Genomic DNA, 20,470 nt, shown 5'->3' on the forward strand with positions numbered 1-20,470 from the left:
CCTCAGATATCACTTCTGCATCACACAACATATTCCTGCCAAGTTTCGCACCATTTGGAGTGCTCCACGAGGCCTTAAACTGGGGTACTTTAATTTTGATCACCCTGTATATAACATGTAAAGAAATTTCTAATTACAGAAAATAATGCATTTTTGCATTATTTTCTGTTTTATTAGTTTTTTATTACCTTTTAGTTTTATTATTTATAAATAATAAAACTAAAAGGTATCCTTTCCTTTTTATTTATTTATTCAAAATTAACTGTCACAAAAAAAAAAAAAAAGTAAGATAATCTGATATCGCTAAATAGCAGATATTATTATGTGACACCTCCAGGAAGTCCAAAGCCTCATCGAGGGAGAGTGCGCCAACAGCATCGAACAATCGATCCCCTTCCAACTTGCCTAACTTTTTGCGTGAACCATTAATAGCAGAGGCTTTACCAATCAACCAACCTTTGCTGGCATCCTGTAACAGTATACATTTACCATGATTATATAATGTGGCCATATTTTTTAAATAACTGAGATTTTTAATCTCACTTTCAACATTAGATACATCTGCTCTCCAGCCAAAAAGCCATGGATGTTTGTGATCGTCTGTGAAAATACTAGTGGTGGCGGTGGGCAGTAGATGCCATTGTTGTAGTTGATAGATTTGAGTGGTGGAAACTGAGAGATGTAGAGTAGATGCCCTTTCTTGATGAGTCTTTAGACTGCTTGGAAGTGTCATATAATAATAATATATAATTTAGTGGCTGCCACTTTATGCATTCATTCTTTTTCCCTCCAAGCATTATACATCCAATAACTGGCTAAGCAACTTGATTGCATAAAATCTGTAAGCTCAAACTTTGAGTTTACAGATTTTTGGCAAGTGAAATTTGTTTTGCTGGATTGGTTGGCTGAGTGGATAGCATACTTACTCTCCAAGAAAGCAGGCTGCCAGTTCAAATCCTACCATGGAATCGGATTTTTGTGATGTTTTTAGATGATATGTGGATTTCATTAAATGAGACCACTGCCCTGCTTATTGGAATCCTGAAGTGGCTTGATAAAGTTCCAGTTTGGTCTCTAGAGCAACATGTCTGGATTATGTAAAATAAAATAGCCCACCCATGGTACTAAACGTACAAAAAGATTACAAACACTCATGGGTAGGAGTCATCTAAAAAAAAAAAAAAAAGCTTTAGCCTGGACTTAACTCATATCTTAAGCTTTTCACGAACCATTATGGTTTTTTAGATGTGAACTTCACAACTGCGACTTAAAATTCATAGGAATTGGAGTATCAACAAGAAGGTAAAATAATGTTGAAGATATATATACAGGGTGTTCGGGATAAATTTGACATATTTATAATTAATTATATTTTCCCGTAAGTTACATGTATTAACACACACTTCTCTTCATTTAAAAGTTTGGACCCCTTCTTCATTCATATACAAGATGTCAGAAAGGATGGATAGCTGGAACCCACCTGAATCATGGAAGAGAATAACTTGTATCATGATGATTCGTGCCCGCCATCAAAATAAAGATATTACGACTGCTGCCCAATGCTCCCTGAATACAGTAAAAACAATCAGGCATGAACTAGAGACTTGCACTGGTGACTACGAGGATGTAGCAAGAAGAAAGATCCCTAGCAGACGATCTGATTGCGTTTGTACAGCAGAATTCCTCGCAAATCTGCAGGAACAGGTGTTGAAGAACCCTGGCATTGGAATTCGGGCTTTGTTCGTGGAGTTGCTAACTGTAGTCAAGCCCTGGATAACAAGGGTAGGCAATGGTAGGCCGTATGTATGGCAGCAGGATTCGGCCCCTTGCCACACCTCTGGGAAAAGTCAAAAATGGTTGTCTGAAAATTTCTACGACTTCACCAGTCCAAATGTTTGGCCTCCAAACTCCCGACCTTAACCCCATGGATTATTTTGTATGGGGCGCAGTTGAAAAAGACACCAATCGCACTTCCAGTAATACAAAAGCCCAGTTAATGGATAAAATTAAAACAGTTTTTGCGGCCCTTCCCAGGGAGACTGTAGCATCAGCTTGTTCGAGGTTCCGAAGCAGAATTGAAGCTGTGATCGATGCTAATGGTGGTTATTTTGAGTAAATCTTGTTGATGGTATTGTAATTAACTCTGCCTGTAATGTTTTTTTGTCAATTCATTAAATTTAATAGATACAAAGAAGATTTTCTTTTTCCTTACGAAACTGTCAAATTTATCCCGAACACCCTGTATATATATATCATAAAGGCTGTTGTTAATTTTGCAAGGGTTTTTTTAACAGTTCTGTCCAAAATGATTATTAATATATTTTTTTAAAATTTAATTTCATTTGACCTGTTTCCCAGCAACTCAAACTTCATTGGTCTGTCTTAAAACAACAAAATAATTATTTTGTTTATGTTGAATGTTCACTTGCCACATTTTTAAAACACAAAAGAACACTAACTTATTTCAGCATGAAAAGCAGATTTTTCCTGGATTGTCTGAACTTGTACCAAAATAGCCTTGGTATGGGACCAGAAGGCATGGATTGAGGGCAGATTTTCTGCACTTGGCCTTTTCAGAGTCAGTTTGAACTCGATATTTTTTATGGCCATTGTAAGCTGCAATAGCAGTTGAATGCAAAACAAGGAGTTTTTGTCTAAAGTTTGAAATGACTTCTGGTATGTGGAATTGCTTATTTGGACTGCTTTGCACTTGTTGGAGAACCAAAACTTGAATGGTAGTTGGGTTTTGAGTGGAATCTCCCATTCCACTCAAAAGAAGTATGTGATGAAGTATGAAACTATTTCTGGACTTCACTCCAGCAAATACAGTTTTAGTTATTGACAAAGAGATGTGTAGATCAGGTGAATAGAAACAGTAATCAGACCATGTAGGAAAGAGTAGAAATACAAGTTCATCCCATTTCAAACCATTTTAGTGCCCAAAGGACACAAGGCTAAGATTGGTTGATGAAAGGCTTTCTGTAGAAAAGTCGAAAGTATAGTTGAAAAGATGTGGCTAAGAAATGGTTAAGGATGTTAGGACGCTCAGGATTTTGGTATCCTTGTGTGAGTCGGTTAACGGTTTGCAATTAGGTCAGTACTAATAGCAAATATCTTAGTATTTCTCCTAGCCAGGTCAGTGGAATTAAAAAAGCAAATTATTAATAAAAAGGATATTATATATACATTGTCATTATTATTATTATAGCCATATTCAAAATTTTCCTGGGAGACTATGAGAATAACTTTTGGCATCAGAGTTGCCTTGGTTTGTACTACTTAAAAGACGTGGAACTCAACCCACATAAGGTGTTGTGCCTTGTCTCTGATGAGACTAACAGTTTTGAAATGGCTGTCAGGCCAGTGAAACCTAAACACACTAATAAAACACAAGTATATGGACTTGGGCTAAGTTTGTGTCTTTTTGGCACTCTAGTGCCACAGGTTATATTCTGTTAAGCTATCAGGAAAATTTTGAATCTGGCAATAATAATAATGAACATATATCCTTTATATCAATAACTTACTTCTACCAGAATTTGTTTATGAAGCCTTTTAGGCTCTTTATTCTAATATTTTTTGAAAAAGTAGAGTTAAATTTCATACTGTTAGAAATAAGTCATAGTGGTGCATATCATTTGCTTAGGCCATCAGTGTTAAAGTGCATTTTATTTTTTTATCTGCAGTGATACTGTAATTTGTCATGCCTTTCATAATCAGGAAGAAGGAAAGCATACATGAGTTGCAATTCCTATCGTTGTCTAGGTTGTTTGTTTTGCAGCTTAGAGAATGCTACTGCATACCCACTATACTCAACTACTCCTAGAGATGATCAGGATGAAGAGCATTTGGCCATAGTATTATTTGCTAGTATGGCCAAATGCTCTTCATCCTGATCATCTCTAGGAGTAGTTGAGTTAGTTAGTTGAGTTTGAAATAGCATTTCAAATTTGATCCAGTGTATTTTCTTAGTTAACTTGTTGAACCTCTTAACTGTTGTACTCTCAAAAGGAAAAGTTCTGGGTCCCCTGCAGCATATTTGGATTTTCTTGAAGGATGTACGCACATGTAAGAAGAGATGGAGATAAATCAGAGGTCCTCCTCTGAAAACCAAACATAGCAACAGCCATCCCAGATCCTCTTTCCCCCAGAAAGCTAGTTGGTGGTGCTCTTCCAAGGCAAAGTCTTTCTAGAATCATCTAAAAGTGACAGCATGTTCTAGATTATCACTTGTAATCCAGTGATTTTCATTTTTACCCTACCATATTGTTGGTGACACTTCCACTAGCTCAGCTCTGTAAATAGGATTAACGTTCTAGCTTCACCTTGTGATTATGCTGATGGCTAGTTAATTTCTAGCCAAAATATTTGCAATAATAACAAAAGTATTATTTCTTATTCTTATGGATTACAAGTGCCTAATATCATTAAAGCTTTGCCTGAGTGAAAGTGGGTCATATGTTCATACATGGTTTGGTTGGAGTTATGACTAAAGCAACTGAGCTATAAAAACTATGCATATGCTGCAATTTTTATCACTTCAGAGGTTTAAACAACAGAAAATATACCAGACAGTACTTTAATTTGAAATTTAAGATATGCTATGATCTCCACAAAACAAAAGGCAAGTTTTGGAATTATCATTAGATAACTGTTGTATATAATTTTATCTTCTGTTATGAAAATATCAATTTCAGGTCATAAAGAAAAATATTTTCAGTATTGCACATCTACTCAATCACTTCACTGACTAATAGTAAACTTGCATTCATCATGTTGTTTTCTTTCCAAAAAATATTTGAATTGATGGTTGGCCAAAACTTTGCATCAGATGATAGTTCACTTATAAAATAAGAGTCCATAACATCATTAAATGTGGGGAGGAGGTTTGTAGCACGATACTTTCTAATATGAATAATGAAATCGGAAAAAAAAACATCAGGATTTCAGAAGTAACTTGCATAACATCCTTGCAAATTACCGGACTTAAAACATGTGTCTCTGCACTTTTCTGACTGAAAAGCTGCCTCCTTTCAGTGAAAAAACGTATTTGCTACATCCTCAATTGTTAAAAAAAAAAAATCTTGACTTCAAAATCGACTTTCTATGATCAGTACCAATGCATCAAAACTCTCAAATGAGCCATCTATGTTAATTGTAAATGTTTCCTTATTGTCAGCCTGGCTGGCTGAGTGATTAGCGTATCTGCTCTCCCGCCATGGATGTTTGTGATTGTCTGTGGAAATATTAGTGGTGGTGATCGGCGGAAGATTGGTGTAGACAGTTGTAGAGCAGGGTGCCCTCCCTCAATGAGTCTATGGACTCCCTGGAGGTGTCAAATATAATAAAATATAAGTAGTTACCATATTTATAAATTCATAGAACTCTGTGCATTTGCCCATTTCTGCAGCATATCAAAGTGTTCTCACTACTTTTTTTTAAAAAAAACTTCTAAGCCACTTATGCAGTTCTGTTTGCTCTATTAATTCAGCTCAGTTAAATCCACTTTTTGACCCAATCCCATTAATCGTTGTTTCCCTGTGCTAAAAATAAGTCAAAAATGTGGATTAATTTATATCAAAACGTCGATGCAAAACATTCTGTTTTGTTCTGCTCAGTAAAAATAAATCAAATGAACAATACTCTAGTGATATGTTTCATGGATCATGAAATCAAAAAATGAAAGACTAGCTGAGTTTTGCATGCTGCAGGAATTATTTTGTTTTTTACATAAAATAATTTAAGGTTGTGACTGATACATTACAGAATATCCTCAATTTCAATAAATTTGTAGTAGCACGGTACTTTTCATGGCTTATCACGACACAAACAGGTAAAAAGATTAAATATTTTTTAATTATTTCATTTAAATTTAAAGTACTTTACCCTCAGTTAATGAGGCATTTTATGATGTAAGGGGGAGGGGACAAAGAAAGCAAAATTTATTAAGAAATTTCAAGGAAGTATTCAGATATTTTGACAGTCAAAATATCTAATGTGAATTAGAATCAGTAAATCTTTTTATATGTCCTGATAAAAGAAAGTTTACAAAGCTATTATTTTGTAAACAAAATAGTTGTTCTTGCAACTTTTATCAGAAAAGTTGTATGAATGATTATTTTAGATGTACTACTAGTAACAGCACTAGTTCAGTATCTGGAATATGTTGTTTTCATTCAGATTTCTTATTTAGTGTGTGTGTGTGTGTATATATATCAACCATTTACCATCGTAAACTTTTTTTTAAGTCTTAAAAACAATATAGTTGTAAATTTGGGTTCTATAAATTTTGATTTGTTTTCTAATATATATATACGTGATTTACAGATAGTGCACCTCCACTCAAACAAGAAGAATCTAGTGAAGACAGTAGTGAGCCACCCTTAAAGAAAACTCGAGTAGAAAGAGATTAATTTTTAAATATGAGATGAACTACATAGGAGGCCTTTTGTACATAGGCTTGTGAGTGCTTAACTATTGCAGCATTGTCAGCATGTGAAAGGCAGTGTGCCTTTGAATATATTATGTCTGTTGCATTATCAATAGACAATATATTGTTTCAGTAGTAATTTGTATGTATGTATGTATATATATATATATACAAATGGTAAATAGCATTTACAAGCATTTCATAAAAGTAATTCAGTGGAAGAATTTAAAACTACCATCAAATTTAGTTTATTTTGTTTCATGCACCTTTTAAAAGCTTATAGAAATACTTAGTAGCTGGATCTTTAAGGTTGTGTTATAGCTTGTTGAAAAGAGAAATGATTTCAGAATAAGTATGCTAAATGCTTAATATTATTATCTCAGATCATTTCAGGTGGTGGTGAACTGCTATGCTAAAATATTTGCTCTGTTATTTCAAATGTTTTTAGTAGAAATTTTTGTAATAACTACTGTAGCTAAGCTTTGAATTTCAAAAATTCAGAGTTTGAAGTGGCATCCTATAAGGGTGCCTCTCTTTCAAGGAAGCTCTTATCATTGTGATGTTTTCATTTGATGTAAAACAATGGGATCTCATCAATGCAAAGTTCAAGGGATTTAATAATAAGCTCTGTTAAAAAAAAAAAAAAAAAAAAAAAGCATCATCATCATCATCATCATCAAAAAAAAGCATCAAACTTTAAATGATAAAGTAATTTAAAAAATTTTTTATTTTTGCACAGCTTTATTTTCCACAATTATTCTTTACAAAGTACTTGATTAGACTTAATATAGTTATTGCCCAAGTAGTAGCATTAATGCATTCTCTCCTATGCCACAAATTAAGTTTACCTTATCAGGCACAATCTGTTATGTTTTGACAAGACTATAAATGCCTGGATCCAGTGACTGCATAAATTGGTGGTAGTGTGTTATGTGCAATCAATTGTTTTTGACTTGATCTTGTGAACAAAGGCCCTCCATCCTACTCAGCCTCTTATCTTTTCTTTCAAACAATTGAGTTCAAGTTGGCAAGTTCTTTTATGTTGTTCATCCAACTGGCTTGTGGTCTTCCTCTTCTCATTCCAATTCATTTAAATTTGGTGGTACTACTGGGAGGTAAATAACAGATTAGTATTCTACAGAACATGCAATAATGTTGATCTAAAATCAAACTGTTCCTTTATTATAAAGGAATTCTTCTGTCTGCTTTTAACCTCCCTACCAGCCAATGTGGATGAAATAGTGACACCAAATTGCACTTCTTATCCATGTTATTCAATGGGTTTTAGAGCTTCGTATCCAGATTTACCTCAACATCTATAGATGTCGTGGCTGGTTGAGGGGTTACCAAGACAAAAAACTTTGGCCTTATAAGTACCAAAAGTTGATTACCTGTAACATAGCTTAGCTTTCAGAATTCCCATTTGCAAGCTGGTATGATTCAGTACTACTACTACTACTTGCATTTTGCATACCAGAATAATGGCTCTTTCTTTCTCACAATTAAAAGACTCATTTTATAAAATTTTAAATATTTTTTTCAAACAAAACCAACTTTTTTTCATGTATTTATCCAAACATTTTATGAAACTAAATTATTCTTATCCTTAAATCTTTTGGAGCCAATTGGTGTATTCAAAATTGCTAATTCCATGTTGGAGGCTAGATAATTGATCTTTTGTTGTAAAATTGGTGCTGATATTAAATAGATGTACACATTTGTTTGTATCACACAAACTTTTTATTTCAAACCCATGTTTTGCAGTATTATACTCCATTCCATTCTTACCAATCCCTTTCATTTACAACTACAGTGTAGGATTTAATATAAAATTAATGACCAAAAATAGCCAAAAAAAAAAAAAATTTAACATTTGAGTCTGGCAGTGTAAACAACCTGAAAGATGAGATGTTTTTCAATGTTCTGTTGCATGACTATTAAGGCCAATTTGGAGAAATGGAGTTTAGCAATACCACATTGTAGGACCATTAATTTATTTCCTATGCTTTATCACTACTCCAGTGTGTCACAGAGTAGTGATAAAGTTTACTTTTCACAAGATAAAAACAGACTAATTTTAACCAAATTTTGTAATAAATATGTTATCATAGAAAAGCTTGTCATTTAGCACCAGAACATTTGGGTGCATCAAATTTATAAACTTTTGTCATCAACGTCGTCAAATTTTGGAAGCACTGTACTGTTTATTAATTTACAAGGTTCATTCTGCATTTTTTCGCTGTGGTTTAGTGGATAGAAATCAGAATTCTTTATTCTAAATATATATATATCTTAATTTTGAATGAGTGGTGCATGCAGTTTTGTGTGTTCAATGAGCATTTGCAGAAGCTTATTTCAAAATGCATTGAAATTATAAGATGAAGATTTTGACAAGTGAATTTTTTTACTTTTTTGTAAAATAGAGGACCTGCATGGGCAAAAACTTCCATACTATTAAATTAACACAATTTTTAAAAAAAAATTAAAGATATGCATGATGGTAACTTTCGTAGCACAGTTTTAAAATATTCAAGGTGTTTAAAATGATAAGAGCTTCTAAACTGCTGTCAGATAATTCTTAAATAATTTGGAAACCAATCAACAATATGTTATAATGGAAATAGGTAGTTAAAGTAACTTAAGGATTTTTTTTGCCTCATTTTGATGAGATGTTAATTTGTTCCTTAAGTGGAAATTAACTAAAAAATAATAATGCACTAATACAAAAAAAAAAATGTATTAGTAGCATAAGGAATTATGCTCCTGCAAATGTTCTGAGTGGACCTTGTAAATAAAGTGAGATAGAGAAAAGAATGGATTTGGTGTACTGGTTTTTAAGGTAAAATTCTAGTCATTTTATATTTTAATATCTGTATTAATTACTTTTTTTTGGATGATTATTAGTTCTGGTAACTTTTGTGGTTTTATTTAGAAGGGAAAAATAAATAGCATTAACTCCAAAAGCAGTTCCCTACCATTAAATATTCCTCCCACTCCAGAATGCCATTCCTTTTAGAATGATTGTATATGGGATATGAGATATACCATTTTGTCAAAAATAAGTCTCTAAATCATGTCTGATAACCTAATCACTTGTGATTTGTTGTAAAAATTTAAATCTCTATATCTTTGTAAACAGCATGATGGTAGTATTTCAGGGAAAAGAAAAAAAAAATTGGTGTTAGACTAGACTCAATCACATAGTTAAAATTAGTATAACTAGAAGTTGAATAAAATCATTTTTATCCCTAAACAAATATATGGTAAACAGAATGCTATTGAATATATAATATGAAAAGCATGACTTGAAATCCATAAAAGTGATATGTAAATCAATCTGCCATTTTTCCAGAAAAGGGACTGTTTCAAAACAGATAGCAAATTAATTTATATTTCTCATGTTATGAGAACTAATACTCAGGTATTTTTAATAAAGTTGTAGAAGTATGTGTATCTGTGTTTTGTATCTCTGTAATCTTTAATAAGAAATTGTCCAAATGAAAATCTCAAATGCTTATCTAAATAAAATAGATCTGCTCAATTTAAGTATTCTATTTTAGCATATAACAAGCTCTGTGTAATCATTAGGTATGTAACTTCACTTTTTAAAAGCAAATTCAGAATGGACTGGAAAAGTTTCGTGCTAACTTACCAGTCAGGCAAATATCTTGCTCATTAGATATCAGCCTGGATGTACTTCACCACATGATCACATAATATATTAGTGATATTTATTCCTGGATCTTTTGTTAGTGCTTCGGCAAATTTTAAACCTGCATAATTACCATAGTCGAAGCAAATATGTTAACTATTTATGTATTAGTGTTTTACCTGGTCTCTGAAGGAAATTTTCATAAGTGATACACACACACCTTGAATTGGTTTTATGAAAAAAAAGTAAAAATTTTTCTCTGCCATTATAAGCAAACATTGAAAACATCCCATGTAGTGGTGAGTCAAGGCTAACAGGATGAAATATATGGTAGGGTGTTGCTACAGACCTGGTGGCTCAGTTGCAGGGGATGAAGAAATGCATCACCAGTTTAGCTTTATGGGTACTAAATGAGTGATCATTATGGGTGACTAATTATTTAAACAGTTGATTGGGTAGAAGAAAAATTTGTTGAATTGTTGCAAGACAGCTTTCTCCAGCAGCATGTAAAAGAAGGAACTCTATGTCAAAGAGTGTTGGATTTATTCATAACATTAGAAGGGATCTCTGTTAAGAATATGACTATTTTACCACCAGTTGGTGAAAGTGATTATGCTGTGCTTTCTTGGGAAGTACATCTAATTATATTGATGTTCCCATTAGAATAGGTTACATGCTGAACTACAAAGCTGGAAATTATGATCAACTTAAGAGAATACCATCATTGGTACCAGTTACTGAATGGGAAAAATGTCAGCATCTTTGAAAAAGTGCTTAAATGAGGCAGTATCTAAATGTATCTCTAGTGTTCAAAAGAATAAATAGGTTGGGAGCAAAATTGATTTGCAACCTTATTAAGCAAGAGATCCACACAAAGAAGATGTGAGAGGAGTTATGAAATATATAAAGCTCAGGCCAGAAATTGTACAGTATAAAAAGAAATTGGCATGCAAGCTAAAGGCAATCCAAAAGAATTTTTTATCATTATCCTGCAAGCAAAAGAAAGAATGAATTTTACTGAATGCATATGGTACTCTAGTGTCAGAAGCTATTGCGATTGTTCAGTTAATTAGTGTTCACTTGATTGAAATATATCAACCATAGTGCTGCTGTTACATTGGATGAAGAGTTGGAGGTTCATGAAAATGAGGTTGAAGAGCTGTTGCATAAACTGGATAAGAATTTGTCATTAGGAATGGAATATCAGCACGTTTGATAAAGGAATGTTCAGTCAAATTGGATAGGCCTTTCACTTGTTGGTATAACATGAGTCTCAGCTCAGAATGATACCACAGGAATGTATGATAGTTCCATTGTACAAGGGTGGTACAAAAACTGATGTCTAACTACAGAGCTATATCTCTGGTGTTGGTAGTAAAGACTGTATGCGAGTCCTTGGTAAGGAATCGCATACAGAAATGGGTAGACAAGCTATACTCTGCAGGGAGAAGCATAGATTTACTAAAGGAAGGGCATGTTTTAACAATTTGCTTATTTTATAGCAATGTTACAGCTGAGTTTGATAAAGGGAATGGATACACTATGATAATGTTGGATTTTGCTAAGGCATTTGATAGGATACCACATGAAAGGCTGTTGTTATGGGATTGGAATATAAACTCTTGACTTGAATCAGTGGATGGTTGACAGACATATCAAAAAGTGGTATAAAGTGAGTGTGAATCTGCTAAATTTAAGGTGACCAGTGGTGTACCTCAGGGTTCAGTCCTTGGGCAGTTCAACACACATTTATGACATTAGGAAGGGTCTAACAGGTGATGTGCAAAGATAGGTAGGGCAATCAGGGATACTATTGCTATCTGGCACTTACAAAATGATTTCAATAGGCTGGAAATTTAGGCAAGAGAAAAATCGCTGTCAGTTTAAAGTTATGCACTTTGGTGTAATGCAGGGGCGACTCACGCATAGGCTGCAGCACCCCCAATTTTTCTCGATATATAAATATATTAATATTTACTTGTAATATTTAATTTTATCAACAATCCTATACAATTTTCTTATTTTGTATAAAAAATAATAAAAATCCATCTTGTAGCACTTAGGAGGGCGAAGGATGCTAGCAGCACTGTGTTTACCACAGTATCATATTGCTATGCATATGCACCTCATAGTGAGAGGCGAGCTATTAGCATAATGCGACACTGTCCATCACACAGTTCCACTGTTGTTTATATGTAGTTTGCGCCAGTAGTAGAGTGTTCGTAATGCTTATCGTGTTTACTCCGTCTCTTTAAATATTTGGATATTACAGTTACAATTAAAGGATTTAATTGTAATGTCCAAAAATTGCAAATCCATTCCTTTAATTACAATTAAAGGAATGGATTTTATTTTTAATTTTAAATTATATCCAACTGTATAATTTTATCGATAATAAACAATATTTTTTTGTTTATTTGTCATACTTCATTTAATTTTTTTAAACATTTTTACCATAATTTTGATGTTTTACCTTGACTTGAAATGCACCTTGACATGTAAGGATAAGGCAATCATTTTGCCTCTTTATAAGGCCTTGATATGACCATACCTAGATTATTGTGCACAGATTTGGTTGCCTGGGTTCCAAGGGGATAAAGAAGGTATGGAAAGGATGCAAAGAAAATCTGGTTTGTAGGATTTAGATTATGAGGACAGATTGTATGTGGCTTGCAGACTGGTTAACAAGAGAAAGAGGGATGATATGATAGAGGCTTATAAACTTTTGAATGGGTGTTATAGGATATCACCTAATGAAATTTTGTTATATGGAAGCATCCATGGAAGTTATTTGTTTGCAGTGAAGAAAGGGGTAAGAGCTAGGTTTTTCTCTCATAAAGCAGTGAGCGGAATACTTTGCCTTTTTTTGGCTAGCGAGTGCATAGAGTGTGAATGAATTCAAGAGAAAGTATGACAATTGGTGTGGGTAATTTGTGGCCTCCCTCCATGAGTCCTTGACTCCCTAGAGGTCTCAGATAATAGCATTCAGTATCAAAATCTCAAAACTTCCCTTCAGTGAGGTTGCCATATTTTAAAATAATAAATCTAGACAATCCTGGACATTCAGATTTTTAAAACCATAACAGATCATATAAATTATTTTAATATTTTATTATTCAGATAAAACTACATAAATAAAAATATATTTTTTTTATTAAACTTTTAGAATTTTGTGAAGTAAAGTAATTACAATTAAACAACTTCTTTCTTTAGTTCATATTTGTTCCTGTTGGCCTGTTTAAGAGAAATTCTTTATCAATTGCTAATTTATATTATTTAATTTAATATATAATAATAAAACTGATTTAAATTTCATAAAAATTATTCCTTTCACTGTGTCCAGCAGCAGTTTATTTCTCTTTGGTTCAATGTAACTGAATATAGAGAGAATATGCATTCAATGATGCTAACTGGCACTAAGAGTTATGAAGAGATAAAAAGGAAGTCACAAGACAGGATGTTGTGATGTGCTGCTATCTTTACCAATTTTCGGATTGATGCACCAAAGAAGAGGATGCACTCAACATTACCATTTTGGCTGGGTATTGCAATACAATTATCATTTGAAAAATTTGGCCCATTTGACAAGCACAAGATCATGAGTTTGTTCAGATGATAATTTGCATATATATATTTTAAATTACAATATTGTATGAAAAATTGAGTCATTCACACTTGCTGTTTTTAAAACAAAGTTCTTTCTCCAACCCCTAACGGCAAGATGCATTTTGTCCTGTAACGAGCCACATGTTTGTAGCTGGCATAAATTGGAGGAATATGATGCTCCCAAGTCAGTGCAACTGTGTCTGAGTGAAACGGTTGCAAACTGACAGTTTGAAAGAGGCATTGTGATAGGATGCAATGTTGCAAACATATCTCTTTGGTAAATTGAGCCATCCAGGTCAGCATTCGGTGATACTATACTGAGTGGAAGCACAGGGAATTTGTGTTTCTGTTGATGCCTGGAACTCTGCTTTCAACGTTGGCCAATGAATGGTGGTTTTTAAAAGTTATCCTTTATACTGTCCTACATTCAATGAGTCATCCACTGCATGCAACTGATTGAATGTAGGATAGTACAAAGGATAACTTTTAAAAACCACCATTCATTGGACAACATTTAAAGCAGAGTTCCAGGCATCAACGGAAACACAAATTCAGGTGTATGTTTAATGGTACGGTCCTTTTTGGCCTCAGACAAAACATTCTAGACAGTGCAATGCTTCCTATTTTGTGGCATTTCTACAAACTTACCATTTCTCTTTCAGCAAGACAATGCACTGTGTCATAAGACTGCTGCTGTTTGTGGACATAAACATCACCATGCTCGACTGACCTCCACATAGCCCTGATTTCAACCCTGTTGACCACCAGCAGGATGAACTGGAGCATCGGATAAAGTCAAGAAACATCCACCCTACAGCAGTCCAGGACCTGCTGTCCTGGATACGCTCTTGTGGAAAGTATACACCGTAGCACTGCTGCAGTCATTGTGGCGAAAGGGGGTCCTACATCTTATTAAGGTGAGCACCATGGCTGTTCCTTACACTATGATGTCGGTTGACTTCTTTCCAAGCAGTGTATTTTGAATTCTTTTAAAGGATGTAAGCAGATTTGTATAACTTTCATTTGCTAAACACATCTACTTCTTTTTGGAAGCCATTCGCTGTAGCTTTTCACAATAGTTCATAAACTTTCAGTGGCATGAAATTATTTAAAATTTTTTCATGTGAAATAACAGTTTTTATAATTGACAATTGCATTATTGAATTGTCACCTCTCTCCAGTTCTTGAATTTTTTGTGAAATAGTGACATGAGAGAATGAACACTAATTATGGCTTAGTAAATTGAACTTCAAAAATGTTTTTGAAATTTTTAGTGAATTTTCATAGCTAAGAAATAAGATTATAGTAGGTCACACATTAGCAGTCTAACAGTTGCTAAAACCAGTGGAATGGTCTTATGGTTTTGGAATGATGGGAAAGTATTCAGTCTTGGTAAAGTCATACTAACCTTATAGCTCTTCATTTCCAACTGAAAAATGTCAAAAAATATGAATAAATTTTAAAAATCACATCTGCATCCATTGGTAATGATGAAATGCAGCCATGATACACAGTATTTAGAGTATGTGCTGGGCAGCACTTCTGATCAAATTACTGATTTTATTCTTTAACTCTGACAATACATTACTCTGTCATTTGCTTCAGCTGAAATTAGTGTTGCAGTTTTCATGACAAAATGCTATGCACTTTAATAAGTCCCCCCCCCCCTCGATGTATTCACAACTCGATCTGATATAGTTGTAGAATCTTCATCAGACTTGAATGCAAGATCCAATAGTTTCTATTTGGTGCTACCATTTTTAAAATCAAAATGGCTATTAGCATCTGTAGAATGTTTTGTAAAGGTGGCCCATAAGTCATCGAACATTCTGTAGATGTTAAACTTATGCAGTTGCTTCACAGAGCCAGGCCCTTTTCATAGCATGTTTCAAAACTTATGTACTACCCTGTATATCATCCAGACACTGTTAATAGAAAATGGCCTAATATAATTTATCACTGACACCTTTCTTCTAGTGCAGCTCTTGTTGCAAATGCTAGAGTCCAAGTATATTTCATATTTTTTCCATAGTTTTTAAGTTTTTTTTTGCCCTTGTTAAATTGCAATAGTTTATCCAAATTATCTGATGTGGTTAACATAGTATTGTATTACATGAGGCAGAGTTTCTTTTATGGCAACTTCTGTGGGGTGAAATTATTCTCAGGTAAATACAATAATTCATGAATTCCTTTCAAATCAATAGAACAAGATGTAGAAATCCTGGGTTCAAGTTCAGCTAATACTGTTGGGTAGGAGTTGAATAACACTGACCTTTTTGCTTTTGAGGTCACCATCTCACTTACTGTAGGTCTGAATTTGCTTTAAAAATTCCATAACGGTCTATCATGCTGAGCTTATGTGAGGTCAAGAATACTAGTAATCAAAAAAAAAAAAAAAAAAAAAGTAAAGAAACAGAAAACATAGGTATAAGTTTACATACTATTGCAAGCAGAGGTCAATTTAAAAAAAAAATGTCATGGAGAAGAAATTTGGTTTAAAAACAAAAGTGGATCATTGGTTAAAGGCTTTTTAACTTACTGAAGGTGTGGAGAGAGTCAATGCAAAAACTAACACTTTTTAATATTTTTTCCTAATGCATATAAATGAAATAGAACCTTCAAATAAAAATAGAATGGTAATATATGTTCTTGCAGGCATTATAGTAATTCATATTTAGGCTGAGGAGGATGTGATGTTGAAAATAGAAGGATATACAGATATCCCTCGCTTTATGCAATTAATTGGTTCTATGAAATAATCGCATAAAGTGAGTTGAATTTAGCATGGGTGAGATAGGGATTTCTTCAGAAGGATAAAAAAATGAAAACTTTACACCTGTGAGCAAAAGAAATTTTAATGAATGAATTATTTAAACTTTACACACACAAATTTTAATGAATGAATTTAATTAATACAATGTCATAAACACCTAAACACTATATACTTCTGACAGTTTAACTATGTCATGTCTGAATTGGCAAGCTCACTTTCAGGATCAAAATCATATTAGAATCAAACTCCAGGCCAAATTTTCTTCCAACTCCCTTTATGCAGGACTACTTAACTTCTGCCCATGCCTCTCCAATGTTGTCAATTGCCATTTTTATATCATATTTCTTCTAAAATTCTATCTTCACCGTCAGCACATGTAGCTTGAACTAGCTGCAAAAATGTTCTACAGAGATAATTCTTGAAAGTTGCAATAACACCCTGATCCATGGGTTGAATGAGGGATGTGTTTGGTGGCAGAAAAATAACTGATATTCTCATCAATTTCAGCAATGCTTGGAGGATGTCTTGGTACATTGTCCAGATGCAGAAGAATTTTGAAGGATACATTTATCCTGTTACAATAAGCCTTCAATTCACGACGCAGTTCATTGCAAAAGTAGAACTCAAGCACAGCTCTGGTAATCCATGCTTTTTTTATTTGACCACCATATACAGCAGGCAAATCCTCCTTTGAGAGTAGCCCTTGAGTTTTCGGAATGATAAACCATCAGTGGTTTAGTTTTATGATCTCCAGATGTATTTCTTCCTAACAGCAAAGTGAGATGGTCCTTGGAAGCTTTAAAACCTTGGCGCCCTCTTTTCTTGCACTAATAGAAATGTTCTATCAGTGCAAGTCCCTGTTTCATTGAAATTAAACACTTGAGGCAAATAACAATGTTCCTGAACACTTAGAAATTGTGCTGGAAAGTTCTCAGCAGCAATAACATCAGCTCCTGCAGTCTCGCCAGTCAGCTTGAGATTATGGAATTCATGCTGCACCTTGAAACGTTCAAACCACCCGGCACTTGCAGCAAAAGATTGCACTTTAGGATCAGGATTTATAGTATTCAAATCATCAAACAAATCTTTCGCATTTTTTAGCCTGGATAATTAAGGTGGATAACGGATTAGCACTTGATTTTCATGTTCAATCCATTAGGCCAACATCCTTTCCAATTTCTCCATAATTGGTGCCCTTATCTGTGTTATCTTAGTTGTCGACATTCTCACCGCACTTTTACGACTTTCTTTTATTTTTTCTGCTTGATTTCTTATTGTTCTTAAAGTTGATTCTGAAATTCCTGTAGCTCTGACTATGTCGACTGGTTCTCATTACGTTCTTGCCTCTTTTATAACTTCTAATTTTTCCTCCAGTTTTTTAGTCTTGGAAGTATTTTGATCACAATTTTACCTCTTTTTTCCATAATGTTTGCGTTGCAGAAAACTCCAACAATGGAGCTTACTAGTTCTACACCTTCTGTGAGACTGACATGCAGCACGATGCTGTTTTGTATTGCGGTGCGCGCACAAAGTCACGTGACCACACACAGGGCTACTGGTTACGATTTTTTTCCCATTAACTTTTTAAAATCGTGTTATAGCTAAAATGTGTAACGTGAGATTGCATAAAACAAGGAATACCTGTATAATATATAATTTTGCCGGCCTGGTTTGCCGAGTAGGTTAGCGTATCTGCTCGCCAACCAAAAGGCTGTGGGTTCGAATCCTGCCATGGGCATGGATGTTTGTGACTGGTGGTGGTCAGCGGTAGATGGCATTGGTGTAGATGATGAAGATAGTTGTGGTTGGTGAAATGAGTGGTGGAGACGGAGAGTTGTAGAATAGGTGACCTCACTCGATGAGCCTTTGGACTCCCTGGAGGTGTTACATAATAATAATTTCACATTTCTATCCTGAAGGATTGAAAAGAGGAAGGGGGGGGGGACTGGTGTTAATGATTGCAGAGGAATTGTGTCCATAAAGTGTGGAAGTTGATAGTACATGCACAGATTTTGAATCTGTGTGAAGTTGAAATTAACAGGTTAGTATATCTGATAGGATGCTGTTATAGGCCAGAGAATGCAGAAAATACCAATTAGGCAAATTAGTTGGGCATGTAGAAAAGGTGATTCTGATAAGAGATTGTAATTACAGGAATACAGAATGGAAGGAGGAGATGGTGTATGGAAACAACGAGAGCGAGTTTGTGGAATTTCTGAAATAAGTATCTTAAGCAGATTGAAGCAACTAGAGGCTTTAATGTTTTGGATTTGGATAACTTCATAAGATGTAGTTCTTAATGAGGTATTGACACTGCCACCAGTGATCATGTGGTGCTTGTTTGGGAAGTGATCAAACAAGAAAAGGTTATGCCAAAAATGGATATATGCAGACATATAAAGCAGGTGATTATAGGAAGTTCTGTAGTCAGTTAGCATCAGTACATGGGGTAGATGAGCTGAGCAGAAAAGATATTGACAATGCATGGAAACTAGCAAGGTAATATCTGACAAAAGCAATGCATAACTGCATACTAAGGGGGTTAAGAGAGTGAGTAGGAGTAAATGGATGAACAGCGAAATCAAGCAAGCTATGGAGGAGATACAAGATGGTTGGTGGTAATTGGATCCATGAAGAACAAAGTGCAGCCTAGCAGCAGAATTATTAAATGAGCACTTTATCATATATCATACTGGTGTAAATGATGCAGTGCAATATATTTAGAAGGGAGACAAGTATTAGGAGAATTGGAAGTGAAAGAATCAGGTGTTGCTTGGGTTAGATGTTAATAAGGCTGTGAGAATGATGACAAATCACCATGCATTTTTAAAGAACGTGCAGCACAGTTGGCTATGCCCATGACCTGGTTATTTAATGAAAGTTTTGCAGTGGGTAGGGTTCCTAAGGAGTGGAAAGAAGGTAAAATAATATCACTCCACAAGCATGGTTCTAGGATAGGAGTCTCCAATTATAGACCAGTCTGTATAGCTGCAGTTGTGGTCAAGGTGTTGAAGAAATTGGTTAGGAATAGATTACAAGATTGGGTTCATGGAAATAACATTCAAAGTATTCATATTTAGTCATGAAGTGTTAAAATATAAGACTTATTGTTTATGTGACCATAGGTTTTTTAATAACTATGTATGTTGATATAATAACGCGTACTAGTTTCGCTAGTAACTGTCTAGCTTTCCTCAAGACTTGAACAGTAAATACAAAAAAATATTATGATAAATGTATAAAGAATACAAAACCGTTAGTAACTATAAAGTAGCTAAGTTGATACATTCACGTGACAATGTCAGCATGTATTTGCGAATCTTCAGTCAGTGTCCTGAGCACGTGTTATACGATTGTTGTAGTACTGTAGTTCCGTCAAACTGAGTGAATTGATTAAATTTTTCCAAGTCTCGTTCAATATGGCACCTTGATTTCTGTTTAGGCTGCTGCCTGTTTGTAGGACTACTGTTGCTTCTTTGAATAATCGAAGTCTGAAATCATCGTCTATGTAGGGCATAGAGCTATTTTCCCAGTCTCTTCAATTAGAATTTGGAAAGTGATGCGCTAAACTGGAAGTGACTGTCCTGTTATGATTGACATCTCCAACATGTTCTTTCTGTTTGATTTCGAGTCTTCTTGAAGTTTGTCCAATGTAGGAGAGGCCACACGTACATGGAATATTATACATACCTGGATATTTGTAAAATGGAACACTGTCCTTAGGAGATCTTAACACCTGTCTAATGCTAGTAGTTGGTTTAAATGCAACTCTGATGTTATGAGTTTTTAACAATCTCGCTATATTGGTGGAAACCGATATAGCGAGATTGTTGACGACTGTTGAAACCTGCTGGGAGACTTGTTGTCGGTTGTTATCTTTATACAGGAATTTGTTGATAATGTTTAGAGGATATCCATTTTGAGACAGTTCTGTCTGAACCTCGTCTTCAGGAAATAGCATTCTTTATGATGGTCAGCATGGATTTGTAAAAGGCAGGTCACCCTGTTT

General features: G+C 34.4%; 1 protein-coding gene across 1 annotated transcript in view; it reads left to right on the plus strand.

Moving 5' to 3' along the window:
- BCL7-like (chromatin remodeling complex subunit BCL7B-like protein) overlaps positions 1 to 12,498 on the plus strand; it is a 124,385-nt gene extending 111,887 nt beyond the window's left edge. Inside the window, exon 7 of the mRNA XM_090406328.1 lies at positions 6,328 to 12,498. Within this exon, the coding sequence (XP_090262454.1) occupies positions 6,328 to 6,413 (86 nt within the window). The 3' untranslated portion in view covers positions 6,414 to 12,498. The remainder of the gene's footprint in view (positions 1 to 6,327) is intronic.
- The last annotated feature ends 7,972 nt before the right edge of the window (positions 12,499 to 20,470 follow it).

Source organism: Typopeltis vanoorti, chromosome 16, assembly GCF_054136105.1.
Source record: "Typopeltis vanoorti isolate ZY-2024b chromosome 16, IOZ_Tvanoo_1.0, whole genome shotgun sequence".
NCBI classification, from domain to species: domain Eukaryota; kingdom Metazoa; phylum Arthropoda; class Arachnida; order Uropygi; family Thelyphonidae; genus Typopeltis; species Typopeltis vanoorti.